This window comes from Gymnogyps californianus, chromosome 9, assembly GCF_018139145.2.
Source record: "Gymnogyps californianus isolate 813 chromosome 9, ASM1813914v2, whole genome shotgun sequence".
Lineage (NCBI taxonomy): Eukaryota > Metazoa > Chordata > Aves > Accipitriformes > Cathartidae > Gymnogyps > Gymnogyps californianus.
The window spans coordinates 18,396,478-18,422,258 of record NC_059479.1 but is presented as its reverse complement, the minus strand read 5'-3'; the positions used below and the strand labels follow the sequence as shown (position 1 = coordinate 18,422,258).

The 25,781-nt window shown below is 36.3% G+C and overlaps 1 protein-coding gene across 1 annotated transcript in view; it reads left to right on the top strand.

The window, feature by feature from the left end:
- Positions 1–470: 470 nt before the first annotated feature.
- THOC2 (THO complex subunit 2) overlaps positions 471–25,781 on the top strand; it is a 56,120-nt gene continuing 30,809 nt past the window's right edge. Inside the window, exons 1-12 of the mRNA XM_050901535.1 lie at positions 471–561; positions 7,642–7,700; positions 9,924–10,015; positions 11,238–11,289; positions 13,474–13,544; positions 14,299–14,420; positions 15,242–15,375; positions 17,063–17,229; positions 17,879–17,971; positions 20,422–20,577; positions 24,148–24,320; positions 24,471–24,666. Of these exons, the coding sequence (XP_050757492.1) occupies positions 500–561; positions 7,642–7,700; positions 9,924–10,015; positions 11,238–11,289; positions 13,474–13,544; positions 14,299–14,420; positions 15,242–15,375; positions 17,063–17,229; positions 17,879–17,971; positions 20,422–20,577; positions 24,148–24,320; positions 24,471–24,666 (1,377 nt within the window). The 5' untranslated portion in view covers positions 471–499. The remainder of the gene's footprint in view (positions 562–7,641; positions 7,701–9,923; positions 10,016–11,237; positions 11,290–13,473; positions 13,545–14,298; positions 14,421–15,241; positions 15,376–17,062; positions 17,230–17,878; positions 17,972–20,421; positions 20,578–24,147; positions 24,321–24,470; positions 24,667–25,781) is intronic.

Here is a 25,781-nt window from a genome sequence, read left to right as displayed (position 1 = left end):
AGTAGTTTTACAAATTTGGTGAAGCGAGCTGCGTGACGAGATCACACCCCGCTCTATGCTCCATCTCCCATTACAAGTTACGAGGAGGTTCCCCCAGCCCACAGCAATTTTAACCGCAGGCTGGGCTGACCCCACTTGGGGCGACCGGCTGCGGGGGCGGCCCAGCCGGCTGCTGGCTGGCCGGCCGTGACTCTGGGTGGCCTGAGGGGCACTGCTGGCAGCCCGACTGTAAGGGGGGGACGAGAGAGGGCCTACCGAGGGCCGGAGCCGCTGACGGGCTCCGCGGTGGGCCGCCGCCGCCGCGGTACTTACGGGCGGCGACCGTTGCCCGGCCGCGCGGGAGGGAGGGCGGAGCTAACGCGCAGGCGCAACGGACCGCCGCGCGTCGTCTCCCAGGGTACGGCGCGTCCGCGTCCCGTCGTTCCTCGCGGGCCGTTGCGTCCCCTCTGACCCGGGCTCGTTGCTCCACCATCCGGGCTCTCGGCGCCACACGGGGAAGATGGCGGCGCTGCTCCCTGCCGAGTGGATAAAGAACTGGGAGAAAGGGGGCAAGAACGAGTTGTGAGTGCGGGGTCTGGACGCGGGAAGGCGATGGGGCGCTGCAGGCCACCGGTCTGCGGGAGGGAGAGCGGGCCTGCGCCTCGCCGGCCGAGGGAGGCTGATGGGGGGGGGGCGGCGAAGAGGTGGGAGCGGGCGGGGAGGACGTCGCTCGGGGCTGCGTCCTTGCTGCTGGGGCTTAGGGACGAAACCCTGGTCGGGCGGAGGGCCCAGGCCGCCTTCCTATCCGGCTCGGCGTCCTTTGTCGGTTACTAACGACCTCCGCCGAAACTCGTCCCCCGTAGCTGGGCCTACCTCCCCTGGCGCCCGTTGCCCGCGCCCCGAGCGCCCCCTTCCTGCCTCTGGGTCAGGTTTATCGGGTGTCGGGCTCCTCTTTAGCCGGCCCCCCGGGGTAATATGGAGCTTGAAGCGTTCTTGTTTCGCTGGCTCCACGATGTTGACCTTTCTGGCAGAGGTCTCGGCCCCCGTTCCCACCTTTCTACCTATTCCGAGGTGACTAGCGCTGTATTCTTTGATTCAGGCAAAGTAGAGTCATTCCTGTTTATCCTACAAGGTAACCTTTGTGCTCTGAGGGGTCTAGTTGCAGCTTCCCAAATCAATCCAGGTGTGCTCAGAGTTTTCCCTTTCAAGGCCTTCTGTGTATCTGTTTTAAGCAATCTTAACTTGATGGGTTCACTGACTCTGCTGCGTGCTGTGTTTCAGGGGTACATCAGTTCCGGGGGTTATTCACCAGTTTGTCCGTTTCATGTTACTGTGTTAGCTTGGACAAGGGTGTCCTGTATACTAACTATATATTTTTAAATGCCCTTATTTTAATTCTTCCATGCACTTCTGTTTTTTGTTGTAACAAAAAACCTCTACAGTTTCAAATCTGGGTGTTTGGGGGATCACTTTCAGAAATGCTTCTTGATATTAACTCTTTTTGTTATTTTCTTTTGTTCATCTATTTTAAAAGGTTGTGCAGCTATGGTAATGATCTTTCCTGTGCATGAAGAAAAAGGTAGTGGGGTAGAGAATAGAGAACATAGAGACTCCCTGCACAAATACTGTTCTCTGCAGACCCTCCATTTTGTAGTGAAGGGGCACCCCTTTATAGCCATGTCATTTTTGGCTTTGAATTGTGCTAGAACCATTGTCACATTAGCATGTAAGTTTAACATGTTTTGATGTGAATGATACAAGACCAATGAAAATCTCTTCTGTACCTGCATTTCCAACCATAATAAAAGTGTTCAGGAGCCCCCAAACAATGCTGAGGTTTGCGTTGCTTTTTTAATCTCCTGCTTAAGATTTTATGGCAGTAGCTGAATTTGCATCCAGCATGGCAATGTTTATGTAATAAGCACAGAGACCTTTTTATTGAACTTCAGTGTTTAGAAACTTCTGTATGAATAACGAAGCATAAAATGTATAAATGTCTACTGATGCCTTTCAAAAATGCACAAATGATTATAATAGATTGCCTTTTTAACATCATATATGTGTAGATGCACTTGCTAGCTTTTCTGTAATGGTTGTTAAGTCATTTTTGCCTGAAGTAGTCACATATGATTATGATTTTTGTAACTTACTGTGTTGTGATCACTGAGATTGTATGAAGTGTGCACGAGGACAGAAATTTCATAGCTGATCATATAATGGCAGCTGCATTGTTTGCATTGAATTCGCAGAACTTTTAACTGTGTAAGAGGCAAGTTACCTTAGCTTTTGACCGTGATAAAACCTTTTATGATTCTCCCCTCCCCCTAGAGCAGTACTTCTTAACCATGATGGGAAGAAAGTGTTAATCTGCTGTGGGACCAATAAAACAAAGTGATAGGCTAAATTCCTGTATTTGTGGCATTTACACTTCATTTGGAATACTGCTTAAATGCAGTTCTAGGCATGGTTTAAAGAGTAGTTTGCAAAAGAGGCCATACATTTTAAAAGAAATGTGATTGTGTCTGGATAACAGTTGTCAGTTTTTGCAGTGATAGCTTTATAAGCGTGTGGAATATGTATGAACTTACTTTCTAGAAGCAAAAGAATGTATCTGTAGCTAATATCTAGAGAACTTTTTAGGAAGCTAAGTTTTTTTGGGGAATCTTCAGTGTGTAACTTTGTTTTCTTTTTCTGAAACTTCCTATCTCCTGTTTTACTGGAGGAAGATAAAATTATGATGCTCTCTTTCCAAAATGAAACACATGAAATATTTTTAAACATTATTTGAAGTAAAAGGGGAATAAATGTAGTGATACTTCTTGTTTTTATTAAATTATTTATCTAATACAATTATGCCCAGAAATATAAATTAGGTATAGGCCTAAGTCTAGGCTGCAATTCCAGTCTCGAGGATTGTGGTTCAAAGTTAAGACAATGCATTATATTGATAAACAAGTTAGAAAAGTGGGGAGGGGAAGGGTACTGCAAAAGGACAAAACTGACATTTCTAGCAAATAAAGGATTTGCAAAAATTTTAGAAGTTTTTTGGTTTTTTTTTTTGTTTTTTTTTTTTTTTTTTTACTCTAGGGAAGCCTGGTCTAATAGAGCCCATGCATGAAGTCAGAGAACATTCACTCCTGTATGTTTGTTTTGTTTTAAACAAAGTGGTGGGCTTATTCACAGGGAGACAAATACCAGCTTTGTTGAAAAGTGAGGATTACAGGAAAAAAAAGCCTCATAATTAGCAGAAAGAAAAGATTAGGTTTTATGGAAAAAAATATTTATTTGCTGGAGCATGAAATGGCTTACATGATCTGACTAGATCAGCCTGAGATAGTATTTTGGCAGTTACTAGTTACCTAAATAAAAACACAGTTTTATGTTTTGGGGGAATATGAAACTGTATAGAGAGAAGTAAATGATTTGTTTTTATTTAGCATTTCAAATTCTACTGTGATTAATAATGGATGCTTAAGATGATGGCTGTATATTTCCTTTATGTTTTCTTTCTGAGTGGTATGATGGTGGTCTGCCTATGCTTGAGAACATACAGGATTTGTAATATTGCTGTAGTCTGTGGGAGATGCTGTTATTGAGGTGGGGGGAAGGGGAAAAAAAAAGTTTGATTGTTTTATAAAGAAAACAAAATATAGGGTTGTTTTAAAGAAATCCAGTAAGGAAATAAGTTTTAAACTGACTGATCTTTTGCTGTGAAAAATAATGAACTTTATTTTTGCTGATGTCATCAGTTTGTCATGATATAACAGTAATATCCAAAAACCAGAAGGTAAGGTTTTTGTATGTGTCTTAGAGTGTCATAAAGTTAATTAGTAAGGCAGCATCGTAGAGCTTAGGTAGTAGTGACCATTCGCTTCCTAGAAATTGTTCAGAGACCTTGTTCAAAACTGTATATGCTTTGAATTTAATTAATCCAGCTACTGATGTGTAATAATTTCTAATACAAATACATAAATGTACATCATGTGGTAGTTTCAAGTGTTCTTAGCTGCCAAAACTATAAATTGGTCAGGATGTGGTCATCTTGTATGTCATTTTCTATTTTGTTCAGACCCTTCTCTGTCTAAATACAATTTATTAAACTATGTGCATTTGTTTTGCTACTGCCAGATACTGTGTAGAGATTGAGTTGGAATCTGTGTGTGACTGCTTGTTATGCTGATAGGTCTACAAGGAGTCTAGACTGATTTGTGTGTACATATACTGTCCTTTGTAGTGAAACTGTATTGTTTTGTATAGTGTCTTCCACAATAAGATGCTGGTCTATGACTGTAGCCCTTATAGACATTTATAATACACATACAATGGCAAGCACTTACTATTAGACTGGCACCTTACCTTGTTTTGTGATAGATTAAACACATCGAGGACCCTTTAGTGGGGAAGTAGGGCTTTAATAATGTACTTGGCTGGCAGTTTATGCAGTATGTTAAGCCTCGAGATAAACTGAAGAAGCTTAACATTCTGTGAATGTGAAATTTTGAGACTCGATCTTTCAAGCACTGGCAACATGTTTGTTACTTTACTTGCATGAGGAATGTCACAGTGTTGAGTTAAAGGGCTGAGAGTCAGGAAAACAGAGTTTAGTTGTAGTTTTGCCATCCTGACTGCAAAATGCAATTGATTGTACTTTGTCTCAGCTAAACAACTACCCGTGTCAGTTAAATTGTGCATATACTTAAATGTTTGCAGGCACATGCACTTTGTGATAATTACTGCCATATACTATGTGTGGGAGCGTAATTGAGGATATAGGATATTGTGTATGAATTGGGAGGCTTAGGTTCAGTTGCTGGCTCTGCCACGCGAACTTGTTCAATAGGTGCTCAACACTGCTTCAGCATTTGTTGTTTAAGCAAACCTATCCCATCTTATTCCAAAACAGATTTAATTTTGAAATTTTAGTTTTCAGAAGTGATTCTGTGATTATTTTTTTTAATTGTTATTTTTACTTTCTAGGTTATCCTAGTTTTTAATTATATTTTACATGTATTACACAGTTTTATCTTCTGGTGAAGGGATGTAGGTTTTAGTAGAGTAAGGAAGTTCTCCATCCTAAGCTTGCAGCAATGAACTACGAGATTAGAGTAACAAAAGTTTCAAACAAACTCTTAACAGCCAACAGGCAGTTTGAGTCTGTTGAACTGAAAAGTGGACCTGATAAATTTCCGTTGTCCTGGGCATTGTTTAAGTGGGAAAGTATTGTTGTGGCTTTTTCCTCAGTTGATTAATTGTACTAATATTGACGTTTTTATTCTTGTGAACACACAAGTATTTTGATTTTAATTTATGATGCATTCAGTTGAGACTAGATGAACTAATCTCACAGCTTGTTGGTACTGGAAGGGAGGGCTTCTGCCTTGTCTTCATTCACCAAGGGCTCTCTTTACTCTGATGCTTATGTGACCTTCTGGTAAGCTGCTTCAGCTTGCAAACTTGGCAGAAGACTTGTTTTCTGACCAGTTTTCTGCCACGTTTGTCAGTTTATTTAACTGATTTAACTGACATGAGGGCTAGAACTGTGCGGCCAAGAAGGGATGTGCGGACGAGAAGGGAAGTATCGGTGCATGTGTCCATTTGTGCAGCAGCAAGCCGTTAAATCAGCTCAGCTGTGCAGCCTGACAGCACCTTCAGAAAAGGTCATCCTCCTTTGGAGATAGAGTACCTGTATGAAGGAATATAAGCACAATTATTAATTTCGATCCAAAGAGTAATACCAACATCTTTTCTTCTTCTGCCAAAATTTTCCCATGTAGACTTTCACAAAAAGAAAATTTTTTACTTTTTTTTTTTTTCCAGTTTAATAATTCAGGGGATTTTAATTACAAATATAAAGCAAGTTGTTTTACAGACTGATCTTAAATAGGGTTTCTTGTTACACGGATCAAACAGGTTTGGGTCTTAAAGTAATGTGAAGTTGATAGTACTATTTTGGTATTGCTGGAAAGGGAATTGGAAGAGGTTAAAACTCCTATTTTGTGTTAAGATGTACTTAAGTGAACTCTTCAGTCCAAGCAGACAGGGTTGTTGCTCATGTAATGTGGTTGATTATAACACCTTATGCTATAGCGGTCAAAGTGTCCATCTCAATAGATAGTTTTTTGGAATCAGATGTTTCACTTTACTGTTATTTGTTATACAGAGCTTAGAAATGAGTGCTTATAGGGTAACTTCTTTATGGAGGAGTAGTAATTAAAATTTAAGAAAATCTGACTTAGATCAAATTGATACACTCTTTGAGGACAGCTAGAAAAAAAAATCTGTTGCTTTAAAAAAAAAAGTGCACTTACCATTCATGAAAAATAAAATAAATTACCTATTCCCCTATTTTGCTGTCTCTCTTCTGGTTATTTCCAAATATATTGCATTCTCTTCAATAGCATTTAGAACATCTTAGCCATACCATTGCTTTTTGCTGAGCTTGCATGTTTCTGCTGATTACGTTATATGTGAAACTGCCCGTTTTCCAGTTGTCTTTAAAGGGTGCATATACCTTGTATTTGCTAATTATAATCCTTTGATTGCTGGAACAGCTGTTTAGTCCTGCTAGAGAGGTAATAATCTGTATAGGATGCAAATAGAATGAGTAATGGATTGCTACAGAATACCTGCCTTATTTGAGAACATGCCTAAAAATCGCTCCCACAGGAAGTTGTACTCTTGCTGTCTTACATAGGAATACAATGTAGCTCTGCTACTGTCTTCAGTTTCTGCACATGAAAGACTTTTTGATGAAAAGTATGTGAAACTTTTGGTTGAAAATTTGCAAGTGTGAAGAAAGTTCTTAAGATATTCATTAGTGTCTGTTATAGTATAGGTAAATCACTACCTTTTTTAAATACTGTTGCTTTTAAATGTGAAACTGCTTTTGAAGCTTCATGCTGGGGTGACAATAGCGTTAGAGAAGAGGGAAAATTCTTGTAGCTTGGAAGCATGTCCATTTCTAAGCCATCAGTATAGTGGAGAAGCCTGCCCTTTAAGTATTTATTTTATAACACACAGAACTATTATTTTATTTCATGGAACAGTCTGTACAGTATTTAGTGTACTTTTTACGTATGGCTAATTTGGTTCAGGGAGCTTCAGGAGTGACTAAAGACAGTGTAACATGACAGATCTCTGCATCGTATAGTGGATTCTCTTAGTGACTAAGTAAAATTCTGTCTTACCATTGATAAAACATTGCATCAGGAAATCATGCACATAGTTTAATATTAAAAAATTTTTACAGGCCAGAGTTTGAAAACGATCATAGTCGTAGTATTTCTAAGAGAAGCGTTTCCTCATTGATTAACAACAGTAGCTTAATGCTAGCACTTCCATGCTTCCCTTCACATACTAAAATTGCCTAGTGTTCTCACTTTTCTGTGTGCAAGCATGTGATGTTAGGAAGAATTTCTTTTTTAAGTATATGATATATATGTGTATGAGATCTGTTGGGAGTCTTGTATTTCTTTGCTGTGTAACTTCTCTGAATTAGTGTTTACTCTCTGAAAATTAAAGTGTAGTCAGCCATTTAAACTGCCAAAATTTAAAGTTATTTTAGCCAGAACAACAAAAAAAGAGCCCCAAAGCATTTGTGTGTATATGCTAATATCTAACTATTTTAATGTTTTTCTTTTTTTTATATTTGTTTTATTTCAGTGTGCAACTATGTCGCAATCTCAGTGAAAACAAAAGCCATGATAATATGGGTTTCAGAGGTAAGTTGTGTGGGTTTTTTGGTTGTTTTTAATTAAATAAAAAAAAAAAAGCTTGGAAACAGTTGATCATGGTACCTCTGCATATATCTGCTTGGAACATTCATATATGGTGGCCATTAATGCGTGCTAAAGGTGAATACTACAAATAGTAAGGCAATACAAACATCCACAACTAGATTTGTCTTCAGACGTCCAAGTGAGAGATTTCTTAGACAGTAGTAAGTGGTGGCGGGGTAGTCCAGTATTTGGTCTGTGCTATAGAAAATGGAATTCCATTTTGCAAACCCAACATACAACTAGATTTTATTCTAAAAGTTAAATATATGAACACTAATGTATGCAAGTGTGATTGTATACTGCAGAAAATAATTTTTACAGCAGTACCTGAGTTACAGACTTTTTCTCCTTTGTTAGTGAAAGACACTGCTGTCTTTAAGAAATCTTTGGTGTTTAAAGAAAAATTAAATTTTTGTTTGCTTTGCAGAATCTGTTGGAAGAAAAGCTTCCGTATTGCTAAGACCACAAATGTGGTATGCTGTTTAGATGGTGTTTTGGGTTCTTGCTGAAATAGTCATAATGGGCAATTGTAATAGCAGAAAAGATAAACCAAAACATTTCAATGTAAATTATAAGTTATGTTATTAAGTAAGAAGAATTTATTGTTCAACAAAGCAAAATCACTGTTCCGAAAGTTTTTGAAGAAAGGCCACCAGATGTTCTCTGTTCTAGACAGAGGTTGACCATTTCTATATGCTGTTTTCTTTTTCTTTGTCCTTGCTGTCAGGATCTAAAAGATCCAGTGGGAATGACTAGATAGATACATGCAGTGGCTATATTGGATGAATTAATAGACAGTAGAAATAGTTGAAGTCCTTCTGCTGATGTAAAAAAACCTAAAAATACGGATAATCGGAGGGAGGTACAGAGATGCTGACTGCTAAGAATTTGTTTGCGTCCATGTGACCTGGATCCAGTTCTCAAAACTGCGCTGGCACTTGCATTTCTGCTTTTAGTTCCAGAAAGACATTTGTTGAAGTCCAATATACCACAAGCTTATGGAGAGAGGTCAGATTTGGCAGTGTACCTGTGTAACAAATTCTCCACAATGTGGGGAGCCACTTGCAGAGGCACATCTGAGGCTGTGCTTATGGCTAGTTTGGGTTCATCATAAAGTACTGCACCAAACTGTCCTCTTGAATTGGCCTTCAAAGTAGTAGAGTTACATTTTACATAGAATTGAGGTCTAAACCAATCCTGCTGTATTCAGGTCTTTAGCAATTAGTGTTCTTTGCCAAAAGCACCATAATAGGTAAAATTAACCTGTCCATTTGAAAAATAAATAAATTTGCTTTTAACGCAGGTACAGTGGTCTGCAGTCACCAAGTTATTGAGTACTTGGTTTAAGTCATTAAGATCTGTAACTTGTATACCCATTGCGAATATTGTTTTTTGAGCAAACCACATGGTACAAGTGCAAGGTGAAAGCGTGGGGTTTTATTATTTTTCATATACTGAAAAATATAGCAACATTGTGGTGTATTATTTGAGAACAATTCCCTACAAGTTTACCATAGCTGTTTTTCAACCACCATGTTTAACATTGCAAGATTTTTCTCAAATGCAGTACCTCTGTTTAGTGTTTCAGCTTAATATAAGCTTTTGTAAAACAGCATTCTTCAGTTATGGGAGACTTTCCTTAAAAAAATAAAATAAAAAAATCCCTGTTAAGCATTTTTTCTCCAATTAAATTTTACTTTCTCCTGGAGAAATGGTTTTTCAAAGCATGTCTGTGATGAGATATGATTAGGAAAAAGTACTGGAATGTTTTCTATGTATTATATATTTTTATATATATGTGTATATATATTTATGATATGATATTTATGTGAATTATAAGTTAAAGGTGTCTTTGTTAAACCAGCTGCCAAGACTCAAGTTGTTATGTACAGGACTGTAGTTTTCCATCCCATTTTACTGTTATTCCATAAACTCTCTAGGGAAAGTGGATCATCTCTTACTATCTGCTTGTGTGAAGTCTTGGATATTGATGCTCAAATTTAAGCTATCAGCAGTAATAAAGTAATCCCCCTCATTGGTAAGAGGAGCATATCCTCTTTACTTGCAGAGTGTCTGAAGTCTACGGCATTATTGTAAACATGGGTTTAAAAGTTAGACCAAGGATTACCTAATAAGTTCCTTAATCATCTTTTTTTCTTTCAACAGATATCCAGCAGGCTTTGTATGAGCTTGCATACCATGTTGTCAGAGGAAACTTAAAGCATGATCAAGCTTCTAATGTTCTTGGTGATGTCATAGTAAGTATAGATTTGTATTTGCATACTTACTAAATTTTTACTTTGTTATAAAAGTTCAAATGAAAATCAAGCAGGATAATATTGAACAGGCTTGTTTTTCCATGTCTAAAAAGTCATTCTTGTCAAGTCCTTTTTCTTCATTTGTGTGCACTTGAAATGTAGCGGTGTGTCAGGGTTTCGTTTTTTCCCCTACTTTTTGTGGTGAGGAATAGATATATTCATTTTGGCATAAATTAAATTTTTTTTTTAACGGCATATAAAGACTGAAGTTTTTAATAAATGCTAAAAATAGATTTCACTTATGCAGCAGGTCTGTTATGCCACCTACTGGTCTTTATAATTTACATCTTTCTTACAGTGTAACAATGTGTGTGTCTGCCATTTTACTATTGAGGTGTCTAAGTCCCGTGACTGCCTTTAAAATAATGCATTAGACTTATTTTTTGTTTGAAAAAGGTTTTTCTTAAAATGCTGTGAATAAATAAAGTAGGGAAAAGAGTATTTTCCTCTAAACTAAGGTTACCAAATGTTGGTGTTCCTTTAAAAAAACCAAAACAACCCCCCCCCCAAAACCCAAACAAAAATCTGATAAAAATACATTTTAAAAAAATCTTCTAAAAATGATTTCTTATTCTTAGTAAGTTCTTAGATTGCTGTTTTGACATGTATAGAACATTAAGGAAAAAAATGCAGTAATCTATTCTAGGATAACCTTTTTAGGTTTTTAAACTTCTGCATTGGGTTTGAGAGAAGTCAAGGCTGAAGTGCACCTTGCTGTTGGGGTAGCATGTGATAATGTTTGATCTTTAGTTACTGTAGGAAATTGTAATTTGTTTGGTGCCTGAGAAGGTATAATTTACTGTACAGGCTGGTGCTGCTCTTCAGACAGGGAGTTCCATTGTGCTGGAGAAATGGAGGTAGAAAACAGAGGGTTTTGTCCCTGGCCACTAGATAGTCTTTTAAATTACATTAAAATGTTACATCATTTCATTACATATCAATAATTAGTGCAGCACTTGTTAGATATTAGTCAATAATTGAGCCTCTTCATTATTAATCTGAATTCTTAATTATTATTATAATCAGTAATAATAATCTGCATTATTAATTAATCTGAACTTACTTTATGATGAAGTGTTGTTTTATGTAATGGAATAAGAATTTTCTAAGTGTACATACTGGAATTTCTGTATTCCCTAAGTGTGATCTTTTTCCTTTTTAGGAATTTCGGGAAGACATGCCTTCCATCCTCGCTGATGTATTCTGCATATTAGGTAAGTTGAGTTCCCTTCCTCTTAGCATTGTGACAGATTTGGAGAAATACATGCTTTGTGCATGTGCTTGTTCACTTTTTCAGGAAATTTCATTAAATCTGTAAAGCATGACTTCACAAAATATGTGTTGATTCTTCCTCAGTGTATCTGTATCTCAGTTGTTAATGTCTCTTCATTCTACTTTGTTCTGTTATAGTTTCCAGAAGTTTACCGATTAAAGGCAGTGGAAATTGATCTGCCAAGAACAGTTAAAGGAGCTAGCTTGTTAAGAGTGTTGGATGTTAGCAAATGGAATCAGTGGCTTAGTGTTGTTATCATTCTTATAAGTATTTTAAATAAAAGTTGAGTTACTGGTAGGTAGATCCTCTGTTCTCAGAATCTGTTCTGTAAATATTTTTATCTGTACAGTCACTGTTAGTGAAATGGAGCTTGTACTAATTGTCCAGAAATCTAAAGGCAAATGGCATCATTTGCCAAGTTACTGTCTGCCAACTGAGCAGGCTTTAAAGACGTGTACTTCTTATTCTGGTAATAACTTCTGGATTTTTATGTTGTAATGCTGATCCAAAGCTGTTTCTCTCATGTTTTTAGTATTTTAATCCTGTATACTTTTTTCCAGATCATAGTTTTAACTGCTTGCGGTTTCTGTCTTGTTCTATGTGTCTATGTTTTTTCAACAACTTTCAGCAAATTCTTTTGACAATCTGCTCATCACAGATCCTGGTTTGTTCTGTATACTGGAGGAGTGTGGTGTCTTCTGTGCTGTGGCTGCCTGTGCAGAGAGGCACCCAGTTAAATTTGCATATGCAACCTCAGTTCTGTAACGTCTAATTGATGAATTTAGAATTTGTTTTATTCATAATGTTTCATTCTGTGTACTTGTATCATCTTTTTGTAATAATTAGTTTTTATAATGCAGTATTACACTGATACCCTTTTGTTTTTTAAGCTGGGTTAGAAAACTTAGATTAGTTGCTTCTTGAACTACTTGAATAATTGAAACTAGTGTATCTGTGCCTTTTTTCTTTTTTTTTCTCTTTTTTTTTTCTCCTTCCCTTCAAATTAGTATGTAGCCAAATGCCGTGCCTCCGCTAGTAGCAGAGAAATTGTATGGCTAAGGAGCTAGGTTTCAAACTCTGGGACAGAGGACATTTGACGATTTCTTGCTTGTTTTTAATGAGTTTCCTCTAGCACTTTTTCTCTCTAACCAGTATTTGCTACTATCAGGATTTTTTTTCCTACTGTCGTCATCTTATAGTTAATGTGTTTCAATATATGAGAATTTTGATTTATCCACTTTATCCACTCATCCACATTCCCTGGACTAATTCTTTTTCTGCAGATTCTTCTTTGGCTGAGAGTCTTGGCTGCTAGGGTCCAGACTGATCTGGCAAGTCTGTTGCCTCCACTGCCACCCTGCTACAGCACTGGTTTTCAGTCTGTTTGGGGGCTTTTTTCTCAGATTTTTGTTGTTGATATTTTCTCTATGGGTCTAGTTTTTCTGTGGGTATGTGTGGGGTTTTTTTGTGGTTTTTGTTTGTTTCATTTTTGTAATGTCTGCCTTGCATTCTTTTATTGAGTTTTCCACTCCTTTTGCAGCGCCTCACTTCCCGTAATGATGTGCTTTACACAGGTGTGCTTCCTTGGCCATTGTTTTATGGCCTGTCTTCCCATAGGAGTGAATTTATGAATTGCATTCAGTAGTTGACAATGCAAAAGAAAAGAGTGGAAATACAGAATCATAGCTAGTAAAACACTGGAGACCAGGCAGTAAATGGTAGTTACTCTGAAGACACAGGGAAAGAGACTAGAACATTACATTAAGGCTAGGATCACACAGTTTTCAGCGATTTGTGTTTCTCTTCTTTCATGCTTATTGATTCTTAATGCTTGCCATAAACCTTATTGCAACAGAGAGAAGGGCGAGAAAAATTATTATGACATTCCTCTGGTTTCTGTTTTACCTTTTCATAAGATTTGTGGATGTGTGAGAATTGTCATCAAAATATTATGTGGACCTCAAGGTGGATGAGTAGGTGGGAAGTGGCAAGAAGCTAGCACGTTATAAACAAGCTGCTTTGCATTGTGTTATCATTAGCATTTATCGGAATAGTTATAAAAAGAAGAAACTCTTATAAATTCCACAAGTAATGATTTCTTGTTTTCCATCTTCTTTTATACTAGATATTGAAACAAGTTGTTTAGAAGAAAAAAGTAAGAGGGATCATTTTACCCAACTGGTATTAGCCTGTTTGGTAAGTTGCACTTCGAAAGTCTTTTGGTAAAAGTATATGCCAAAATCTGAGAAGAAGACTCAGAGAGTGTTGAAGCTTGCTGCCTTTTTTTTTTTTTTTTTTTTTTGAAAAGACTATTAGAATGTTTTAACAAATTCCCAAATAATTTAAAAATGCATCTTCAGAGCGTTTTGGTAGAGTAATATAGTATAGTTGTCCCTTGAATTCTTTAAAGAGTTTTGAGAGAACTTAGATTTTTTTTTTCCCCATCAGTTCCACAGAAATTTTGCTTCTGAAGTATGTTTTGTGTTGAACTTCTCCTTTATGCAACCTCCTCTGTCTTTAGAAGTGGTGTTCCTAACCACATGGAATGAGCTTGATTTGTACAAAAATTCAGCATATGAAAATAAGGCTTTTGTCCCAGAATATGAGAGAGAATGGGTATAAGCTTTCTAAATACACAGTTCTTGGTAATAATAGCCCTAGATGCTATGCAATGTATACTTTGTAACCAGCAATTAGACTCTAGGGCTTGTTTCTTCAAGGTGTTCTTGTATATAAAATCTATTACTGTAAATTTCCAATTTCAGTTAAATAGTTTCTTAGTTTTGTCCACTTCTATGTTTGAAGCAGAATGCATTTAGTATCATGGTATATCATGATATTTGAACTTTTTTTTGTAGTCAGAACGCGTACGTAGCCTAAAGTAATAATCGGATGGTTTCTAGGTCTTTGTAATTGACAAATCTGATGTATGTTTTTGGTGTTTTTTTAGTATCTTGTATCTGACACTGTCCTAAAGGAGCGCTTAGATCCAGAGACACTGGAGTCATTAGGACTTATCAAGCAGTCTCAACAGTTCAATCAGAAATCTGTTAAAATAAAGACAAAACTATTGTAAGTTTTGGGGCAAGGGTTGTTTGGGGAGTGGGTGGGGAGGGGCAATGGTAATTAGTCTGGTAACAATGTTTTCTAACTGTGTAATGTTTCTTTTAATAAAATACTCAATTTTCTTTAGGAAATGTGTTTTGTTGCACTTCAACTTGTCATTGACAAAAGAACCTCGTTAGCCCTCTTAGTTTTCAGACTCTTGAGAAATGTAAAATCTTCTTTAATGTCACCTATTGCTATGGCTTTTGCTACGGTGATTCCATATGTGCAGATTAAATACTTAGTATTTAATTTTATTTGTGACAAATGTGAATTTACAAAGTATAAGAAAATTAATTATTGTTGTTGCATCAGTTAAGCATTTGTTTTTATAAATAAACAAATGTAGTTATGTTAGTTTTGGCAACACAGGATATATTTTTGTGGGTGTTGTGTTTGGTTTTTGTCTCTGCATCGAATGTTTCAGTCTCAAAGAACACCACTTGGAACTAGAATAGGTCCTTAAGCACAGACTGTTACAGAGCAGTTCTCCAGCACAGTGTGTAAGAACAAGCTTTACTGTTAAGTGTAAGCATAATCTTGCTTTTAAACGGTCTGCATTTGAAATAAAAGAAGAGCTGGATTTGTTTGGAGAATGCTCGCTGCCTTGTAGGTATCCATTGTACTGCGTTCTATAATTTTTGCAATAGCTCAAGTAAATCACAAGTTCTTAAAAATGTGTTCAAAATTACCATGTTGTATAACAGATTTAATATTGATAAAAGCATAAATAAGCTTCACTGTGGACATGTGTTACACAATAGTGTTTAATTTCTGTTTATTTGCAGTTATAAGCAACAGAAGTTTAATTTGTTAAGAGAGGAGAATGAAGGTTATGCAAAGCTCATTGCAGAACTGGGGCAAGACTTATCTGGAAATATCACTAGTGATTTAATCCTTGAAAATATCAAATCTTTAATAGGTAAGGAATTTGTTGAAGGAATGTGGGCACTGGTTTTCCTATATGGTCTTATGACTAGAGAGTGACTATAGACTACTGTTGGAGATCATATGTGGATCAGATAACATGTCATGCAGGCGTGTAGTGTGATAGTAACACGTATTGGTAGATCACATTGGGTAGAATTATGAATTCAGAAGTTCCTATTTCTGTGGCAAAATTAATTTTGGGAATGTTGTGTAGTTAAACTTTTAGATACTGAATTTATGGTACAGCCTCAAATATGCATGCTGTGATTTTGATTCATTTCAGCAGTATTTTTTGAGGATGTGCTTGTCATGTCTTAGCAGGCAGATTGGAGCGTAACAAAGTAATGCGTTTTGCTATTTTAAGGTACTCAATTCAATGCATGAATATTCTTTTAGTCTTAAAGAAGTTGAACGAGTGATTCCTTATGAAGAGAAATGAGAAATAGTAAATGTTCTTCCTTTATCTAGTTCTGATTGTGATTTGTCTGTATTTCTAAGTTAAGTCTTGGCAAGAGTGTCACAATCAAAGTGCAAAACACATTAAAACCAGGAAATATTTGTAATCCCCCATGTTTTACACTTCCTTTTTGAATAAAGAGTTTTATACAATATATTGATGTTTGTACCAGTGCCTGTTTCATATGGTGCTAGTGCAGTAATGGTCAAAAGGCTATGCTACTATTTTATAAAAGGTAATTTTTCATTTATCACAGAATTTTGCCTGAGACTGTCAAATCGCTGTAATACTACTACTTGTTTTGGAAGAGAGCTAGAGAAGAGGATGGTTTTGCTAGTTATTACAGTAAAAAAATATACACTCAGTTTGAGGAATTTTATAACGAAACGTTTTTCTGTCTTCTGGGAATTTTAGGATTTGCAAACAGACTTCCTATAAATTGTCAATTCTTTCAAAGTACTGACTTGCAGTAGGTCCTGGTGTAGTGGAAATGGCTTTTGGGAAGGAAAGACTGATGCAGTTATATATCTGCATAGTGGATGTGCCTGGATAAAACTTCTCGTGGCACAATGAAGGAAATAGTCTAGATGTGGATTCTTTTGATATAAGCAATATTTCTGTCTCAAGCATGTCTCCTGGAGTTTTGGTGGAAAAGTTTGTATAGTAAAATAGAGGTATGATTACAACATTGGCTTAAGCTGATCTATATCCTTGCACTTTCTCCACTCAAAATGTTTCGATCCCTAATGCTAGCAATAATACTGAGTTGACAGGACAGTACAACCAGGTGGATCAGGGTCTAGCTCAAACCAGAACAATTTTTGGGGTGTAAAATAATTCCTAGCTGGCTGATTTGTGTGACTGCATGAATATGTGTGCCAGCACAAGGGGAGACGAAGCAGCCCATGCCTTTCGCTGGCACTGCGGTATTGGTGAGGTTGGGTTTTTACTTATTAAATGTTTGCCTTAAGATGATAATTTCTAGTTTTCCTGTAATCTGAAAGTCGTGTTTAGTATCTTTGCCTAGTTCAATATTCAACATAAGTCAAAATGATTGATGCTGTATTTACAGATGATACAGATTATTTTGCTGTAGATAAATCCAGGCTCAATTTTAACAAAAAAGAATTAACTTTAAAAACTAACACGTTTGTGGTTTAGTAACAGAATGAAGATGAACAGTAGCAATGTTAAGCTTTTCTACTCTGTTCTTCTCCACTAGGATGTTTTAACCTTGATCCTAACAGAGTTTTGGATATTATCCTAGAAGTCTATGAGTGCAGGCCTGAGTATGACGACTTCTTTGTACCACTGATAGAGTCTTATATGTACATGTGTGAACCTCAAACTCTATGCCATATCCTTGGGTTCAAATTCAAATTTTATCAGGTAATGTATTTCCATTCTTAATTTTTGGTTTTGGTGGTTGCTTGTACTCTGTGTTGAACTGCAATCAGTGATAACAGATTTTTGCTGCAGGTTTTTTTTTTTTACATAGAAATTAATTTCTAAGTTGTAAAATTCCAGTGTTAAAAGCAATAATTTCATGATTTGAGTGGAAGTCTCTAATGTGTTTTAGAGGAGAATGCTTAGTAGTCTCCCAAGACAGACAGCTGAAAACAATCTTGATACCTTCCATCTGAACTTGTATAGTTATATAAGGACTGGCATTAACAAAGAGATTGTACCTTATAAACAAACAACTTGTCCCCGGGAGTGAAGAGCATGTTTGCAAGGCAGTCATGGTTGATATTTGGTAAAATATTCAAGATTTTTTTTAAATGTATGGTTAGGAATTGCATACAAGCACCATACGGTGTTGAAGATAACTGAATGTTTTTGTTTCTGAAGATTCTGATTGTGTATTGCAGTTAATTCTAGTGGCTTTGGAGTAATAGCAGTTCAATAACATGATAACAAGGAGAATTGTGGGTTAATATGTTTCATCTGAACTTTGAGTAGTTTCTTTTCTGTTTCATGATATTCTGCAGTGGTCTGTTTGCTTTTTTCCTTAAATTTGCTATCTTGGCCTTTTTAGGATCCAAGTGGTGAGACACCTTCCTCCTTATACAGAGTTGCTGCTGTCCTTCTGCAACATAATCTCATAGATTTGGAAGATCTTTACGTTCATGTAAGTGACAGTGCTACTTTGTCAATTGCCAAAACTAAGAACATTTTAAAAAGCCAGATATTTTACCCTATTCCTAAAGCTTCAGATTCAGGACATACTATGTAATACCTGTACATGTATGTGTTTAATGTCTTTTAAAATTTCCAGCGCTTTGTAGTGCTGCATATTCAAATAAACGCACACTGAAATATGAACGCTGATACACTTTGAATTGTTTGTGTAGCATCCTCCAGATTGTTTACCTCCTGCCTGAATAGGAGATAGGAGGTAAATGCCTGAGTGTGCTTTAAATGCCCAAGTAACCTTCCTTAAGAACTAGAGCCTTTTGAGTGTTTTGCTTTACAAGATCAATTTTTGAAAAAAGTGGTAGAACAATCAGCTCCTAACGTTCTTTGTTTAGTGTAACAGTAGGATTTTTTTTTAAACTCTTACATATTCCTGAATAGGCCTCTCATTCCATCTACAAGAATTCTGACCGTTTGTTAGATTGAAGAGGAAAAGAGTTACACGTTCAGATTTAATCAGAGAGACTTAGCCTCTCCAGCCTGACAGTCTTATGAACCAACCAATATACAATTTGGCAGATGGTAAACAGAATGTTAGTTATCAAAGTAATTTTACATTATACACAAAATTTTTAATTTCAGAATATCCATAGATATTTTAAGACTCTTAACTCTTCCACTGAAATCAAGGAAATCAGCTCTAGTTACAGCTATGGAAATTTTTGAATGTAGTCCTGCCATTAATTTGTGTGGCAGTTAATAGCATTAGTCACAATCTGACTTGTCAAAAACTGTCTCTGGCTTCATAGGAGTATTTTGGCTAAAAATGTGTTGGGTGGAGCAAGAGTAGGAGTGCATGTCTCAGTCAGTGTGGAGGGAGGAATGCATGATAATAATGCTAGTTTGTTAAGGAATGTTTGTAAGCTTACAAAACAAATGCTCAGACTTGGAATTACAGTGCCTGTGCAATCTCAACTCAGACCTGTATAGGTACGGGCATGTTTTCTGACAGTCTCACAGCTAGAATGGTCCTTGCATTCATTTACTGTTCACGTTCGTCATGTTGATTCTCAGTCTCACTTTTAATCTACTTTCATTCCAGAATCTCTCTGCCAGTCCGTCTGTCTTTGTGTGTTTGGGATGGCATTTTTTTCCTCTTTTCAGTTCAGGCTTAATTTAACTTGCTATGGGAGTTTCAGGAAAATAATTAGTGTGTAGGTGTTGAGTCTTAAGTGGTATATATCGTGCAGCTCCTATACAATAGCAGCTGTCAGGATTATCGTTCATATCAAGAATGTTCTCCCCACCTCTGCTCTCCCTTCCCCCTCCAAGCCTGTAAGAACTGTTTTCTATTTGTGTATATATACACACAGCCATATATAGTATGTATTGCATCCTGAAGATACGATTTAATCCTTGAAATTCCGCACTAGGTTTTTCTTGGTGAATCTTAGTAGGTTACCTGTGTTTTCAAATGAGAAAAGTGTAGCTCTTTAAACCTTCTACCTTTCCAAGTGGGATTCTTTCTTCCCCAAATTTCTATGAAATTGAGGAATTCTACCACCTTTTCTCTGAAGAAGGTGATGCTTAGTCTTTCCTCCTTCTACTGTCAGTTTGGGAGGAGAAAAAATAGTAAAAATCTTCCCTTGTTAAAAACAACAGAAGAAAAGATTACTGTATCAAAGAGGTCATGACTCTAGAGTAAGTTTTGATTACTTATTTGCAGTTAAAATTTGAGCATGATTTTAGGAATCAAATTGAAGTTTGGCTTTGTCAGAAAAAGAGCTTTTCTTCTGTCTCACAACTTGACCTTTTAATTTTTGAGTGTAGGGTTGTATTCCTCACCCTGATCATTCTCAAGGGCAAGACTATGCTGAGGTTTTATCATACTAGGTATCTCTTAATGTAAGGTGGTTTTTAAGGAACAGATGTTACATGTGTTTAACCCACATTGCTGATAAATAGGAAATTTGGTATTCCTTTAAAATAAAGTGCAATCAAAATGTGTGTCTAAGTAGGTTACCTGGTTTTCCTTGGTGATGAAATTTTTTTTCTTTAGATGAGCAAGTGAAAATTTATGCTTTTGAATGTTCACTTTGTTTTAAGGCACTGAATTTTGTAAATGCTGTCATCAAGTATGTGCGTAATTGTCACCATATAGCTTCAGCTGAATGGTAAATTGGAGCAGGGAAGGGGAGTTCATACACCTAACGGTTGTGAGGAAGTAGAGTAGTATTATTTCTCATGAGTCCTTGATTTCAGAATAGTCTGTTAATAGTATACTTCCTTGTTGGGATGATGGTAGCAAGGAAAAGAATCTTTCAGGGAGTAAGTTTATCTGATTAGTAACAAGGAAGGACAAACTTCTACTTTGAGCTCCAGTGATCAAAAGTAGCAATAGGTCACTTTAATTTTCAGATACAATGTTTGTTCTGGTTTTTTTAGCTTCTTCCAGGGGATAATGCCATCACTGAGGAACACAAGCGAGAGATAGTGGAAGCTAAGCAAATTGTCAGAAAACTTACAATGGTTGTCTTATCCTCTGAAAAGACTGAAGAAAAGGAGAAGGAAAAAGAAAAAGAGGAGGAGAAAACCGAAAAGGTGTGTGTCTGTGAATAGTTTCCTTTCCAAGAAAATTATTTTAAATTTTTTTTAAACTAAACATTATGGTTTTGAAAACATTATTGTATTTATTTGAAAAATGGACAGGTATGTATTTCTTGGAAGGCTTGTGTCTATCCTCTGATTGCACTTCCATTATATTGAATGTGCGAAAATGCATGGTTTGGGGTTTGTTCTGGATTTCTCTAGGTTTAATGTTCTTGGTTCAATGGCTAATTAATTTCTTCCCTTCCTTTTTGTTGTATCAGCTCCACTAAGTATGTCCCAGCATTCATATACTTCACAATCTTTAAGAACTGTGTTTTCTAGGACCCATGATAGTATAATCCTAGTTGACTCCTTAAAAATAAGGACACTAGTAAGAGTTTGTTCCTTATTTCTGTCAATCAAGAATTGGGGCGTAAAGAATTGCCAGACTTACGAATGCTGGTATAATTATCCTGCATTGTAGAAAAAGGTTTTAACTGAACATTTTTAATTGTAACTGTCCGCTGTGCTTTCCATTAGATCTGTATCTTTGTATGTGTAAATGTATACTCTTTATTTAAGGCGCTGCTATGTCATGTATCGTTCATGTTGCCCTAGGTCTAATTTGTTTCAACATGTCTAAGCCTTACTTCAAAACCAAAATTATTTAATCTCTTAGCAGCCTTTCTGTTGTCATCTTTGAGTGACTAAGTACTGCTCAAACATCTTATTTAAAATAAAGTAAAACAAAAGCTGATATTTGCGTTTTATAAGTGGCGTACTGGAGAGGGGAGAGGGGTCCATCAGTCTTGAGTTTCCGTTCTTAATTTTCTGTATCCTCCTGGATTCATTGTATCAATCTGTTTTGTCTACTTATTCCTATTTGTTCTACCCCACCTTGATTCTGTACATTTCTGACCTTCCTTCCTCCTTCCATTTTTCTCACCTAGCTTGAAAAATCTAATTTCATTTTCTTCCCTCAGGCAGCTGATATAGTCACTGCTCTCTGGCTCTCAACTGCAGCCACATCTGCTGCTTAAACTGATTCCCTTCACTAGCTTTAAGTTTCTGACCTTCCTCCCACTCACTATTTCAATATCCCTTTTGATTATACCACATTGCTTTGGCCCACCTTCTCTGCAGTCACATGAGGCTGCCTGGTATTCTCTGAAGCATGCATGTCACCATGTTCTGATGGAAAACTAAACTCTTAGTGGGACATGGGGAGTGTATATATTGCAAGTAATGTCAGAAGAATTAAGACAGTTTTTATGGCTAAGCTTTAGAATTAAGAACGAGGGAATTTTAAGCTCTAGCAGAAACTGCAACATTTTTCTGAAGGATTACAATGACAAATAACGAAGTCTGAGCCTGTGTGATGGGAACATGGAGAGCTGTACTTAACAAAAACAGTTTCTGTGACTCTTTACACACTTATGCAATGCATGCTGTTTCTTGAAAAGCTTGTTTCTATGTTAGTATTTTTGTATATGATTAGCTGTGCAATTCATAGCAATTAGTAGAGTAACTACGTGTGAAAGCTGTTGACAGTCTGAATTTGAGTACTTTGTATCCAGTATGCGTTTTTAATGTACCATTTTTGATACGGTACCATGGAATAAATGCCTGGATAAGGAAAATAGTGTTTAACGATTACTGACTTATCTTTACTTTTAAATCCACAAACTGCTTATCTTGTGTGGTTAAAATCTATTACTGTCTCCTGACTCTAATACGAGTGATTTAGTATTGGCAAATGCATTATCTGCTTTGGCCTTTTAAGATGCATTTGGCATAACCAAATAATAGGGAGGTACTTGAGAGGTCACAGAACTCAGCAGTATGACTAGATCTGACAGCAGTTCCAGACTGACTCTTCTCTGTGCCATGCACACTTTCACTTTTGGAGAACATGTTTCAGAAGAGCTTGCTTACCTAACGAGAGACCCAGTCAAGTAGCGTGCGTGCGTGCGAGCAGTGACTGCGTTGGAAGTGAAATAGCATACTAACACATAAAGCCTAGAAAGACTGTGCGAGTAGAAACATGGATTCTAATATAGTTAGTAATCACCCAAAAAACCCAAATCACCAAAAATTTGGTGTTTAGTATCAGACTTTAACTGGTATGTTCATTCCAATTAAATAACTGGTTTATGGGGTTTTTATTGTAATAATATGACTTTTAATTTAAGAAGTCTATTGTATTGAACATGGATTTTAACCTTCCTGCATACACTGCACAAGTAATTTTTAAACACTTCAGTAAAGTATCAGCGTACGCTTTTGTTAACATAGTATATATTAATTTAAAAAGACAGTCCTTGGCATCAAAGGAACTTGAAGTAGTTACATGGTAAAAATTTGTTTGTGCATTTCTAATTGCACATGTATGTTTTTAATCTTTCAGAGGCTCATCTTGTTCTGATGTGCAGACATCTTTTTTCTTCCCAGAAGGAAAGGCTAAAATTTCATTACTGTATAAGTTCAACATGAATATAGAATAGATCGGTGTGCTTTGTTTTGTTCTGAAACTTTCCTCTGCATGTTACTGTGTACTAGACTGTTTTCTGTTTTCAGAACTATCAGAAAAATAGTTGTCAGTGTTACAAAGAAGTTTTGAAAGGAAAAAAAAATTTAAAAATCCATGCAAACTATAGAACCACAGAAGCATCTGCTTTGCAATTCATTCTTGGTTTTGTCAGTCTGTCTTATGTGTTTGCATGATTTAAATAAAACTAGGTTTTTTGCCTTAAAACGCTTAAACATTGTGTCCTAGACTGGTAGTCTTCCCTCCCTTGGTGTAAATGTCATCTTAGGCTTGTAGTTACGTACAGCTAGTTTGGAGTCACTATTCCTTACTCTTAGTCGTTTACTAATAGACTTTTACCTTGGGGACCAGGAAAAACCAATTTATAACAGTAAAATGTATCAATACCGTGCCTATGTAAAAATGCTTCAAGGCATGATCTTAACTGTAAACTCCTGTTTCCTCTTACGCCTATATTGCAAAATGGGATATTTGGAAAACTTCCTGTAGACTTGCATTTAAAACTAGACTCTCCTAGAGTAGATGCTAATGCGAAACTTATGATACAGGCAAACTAAGAGACAAGTAAAGGTTTTGGGTTTGGTGTTTGGGTTTTTTTTTTTAATAATCTCATTTTGCAAGAGAAATTTGTGCTTTTAAATCCAGAACAACACACAACGCAAAGGATTCTTAAATGCCTGCGTTGGTCTTAAAATGTCACGTAAAGAAATAAGCTGCAATAGATGGTGACATTTTGAAAAGTACATAATCAGACATGTCAGACAACTTTATAAAATCCTGTTTTTAACTTTATTTTTAACGTTTTTCTTTGATCCAGATGTTAGATTCTACGTGGACTGGTTTATTATTGCTTTTGAAGTGTGCTTGTTGTCTAAATGTCTAGCTGAATTTTATTTTACATATTTTTTTATTACATAGTTGAAATACTAGGGTTTTTTTTTCTAGCTGAGGATTACAGCTGTGTACTGCTTAAGGAGAAATGTTAAGAAGACTTTATGAATACACTTTTTCATTAATTGTTTGCTATCTTGCAGCCTCCTGATAATCAAAAGCTTGGTTTATTGGAAGCTTTATTAAAAATTGGTGATTGGCAGCATGCACAAAGTATTATGGATCAGATGCCTCCGTTTTACGCCACTTCACACAAGTCTATTGCAATTGCCCTTTGCCAGCTTGTACATGTGACAATTGAACCTCTGTACCGCAGGTAAAGTGAAAAGTAGAATTCTGTTGCTACATAGGGGAAAACTACTATTTATTTATAAGCATGAATTCACTGATAAGCCTAACTGTATTGGTACATTTCTAAAATTTTCACTTCTGTTTCATGTGAAATGTTGCACATCTTATTTTTCAGAGTTGGTGTACCTAAAGGAGCTAAAGGGTCACCAATTTCTGCTTTGCCAAACAAGAGAGCACCAAAACAAGCAGACAGCTTCGAGGACTTGAGAAAGGAAGTGTTCAACATGCTTTGTTACCTTGGTCCTCATCTCTCCCATGATCCCATTTTATTTGCAAAAGTGGTGCGCCTTGGAAAAGCATTTATGAAAGAGGTTGGTGTGACAGAACAGCTTGTCAAAACTTGAAAAATACCAATTCCTCTGATGTCAAAAAATGCTAAAGTCTTACTAATTATGTGTATATTGAAATACTGAAACATAAAAAATTTCTTTGACTAAGGACAAATTTGGAGAATCTTATTTTAATTCTTGATAATTTTTGTGATCAATAAACATAACAGACATTTTTATGAACAACTTAAGGCACTTTAAGTTTACAACCAGGAATATTTAGTGATAACTAATTTCTCATTATGGTCTTCATCTTTTAAAACATTATCTGTATATTGATTTAAAAAAAAAAAAAAACAACGGACATTTGATACTAATTGCGTGGAAGCTTTTACATTATTAGAGTGACAGCGTAGACAATGGGCAACAATAACGTAATACACGTCCAGTACTTAAAGTACTTTCTATTCCACCTGTTAGGTTACTTGGGAAGTAGGGGATGTTGCATCTTTTTGATTAGTGGGGTGTCCCCCTGTTCTGCAAGTTAAAATGCTGCTGCTATTGAACTTGTGTCAGTGACAAATCTGTGGATGCCACTAAGGATGAGTTCAGTGTGGAGATCTAAAACACCCTATAAAGCCTTAAGTTGCTAACTTTAGAAATAAAATGGCCTCTTGAGATTTGTTGTCATCTTTTGACCATATCTTTACCACGTATACATTGAAAGATTGGTAGTATGACCTGTTTTAAAAGGCTGCAGGTTGAATTTATATTCTGAACTCCCTTGGAATGTACTCAGTAGGTCAGACTGAGGCTAGTGATTTCTTTTGCTACTTTTCTGGTAATCTGCTATTTGACTAGCAGTTTTTGTTTTATTTTCAAGTCAATGATAGAGTGTTTTTTAATCTTTTCTTTTTTAAATAGCAGCTCAGAGAAACTTTGGAATTCGTAGTTTTTGAAATAATTTTTTTTAATTATTATTTTTAAAAATAAACAAAAAAATCCCCAAACTTAAAAATCACTATATTTGTTACCTGGCTTTTTATTTTAACTTGCAACTGAAAGTTGGAGAGATTGGTTGATCTAAATGGTACTGGAGGGGAGATTTTCAGTTTTATAACTTTTTTTTTTCTTAAAAGTATTTTTTATTTCAACTA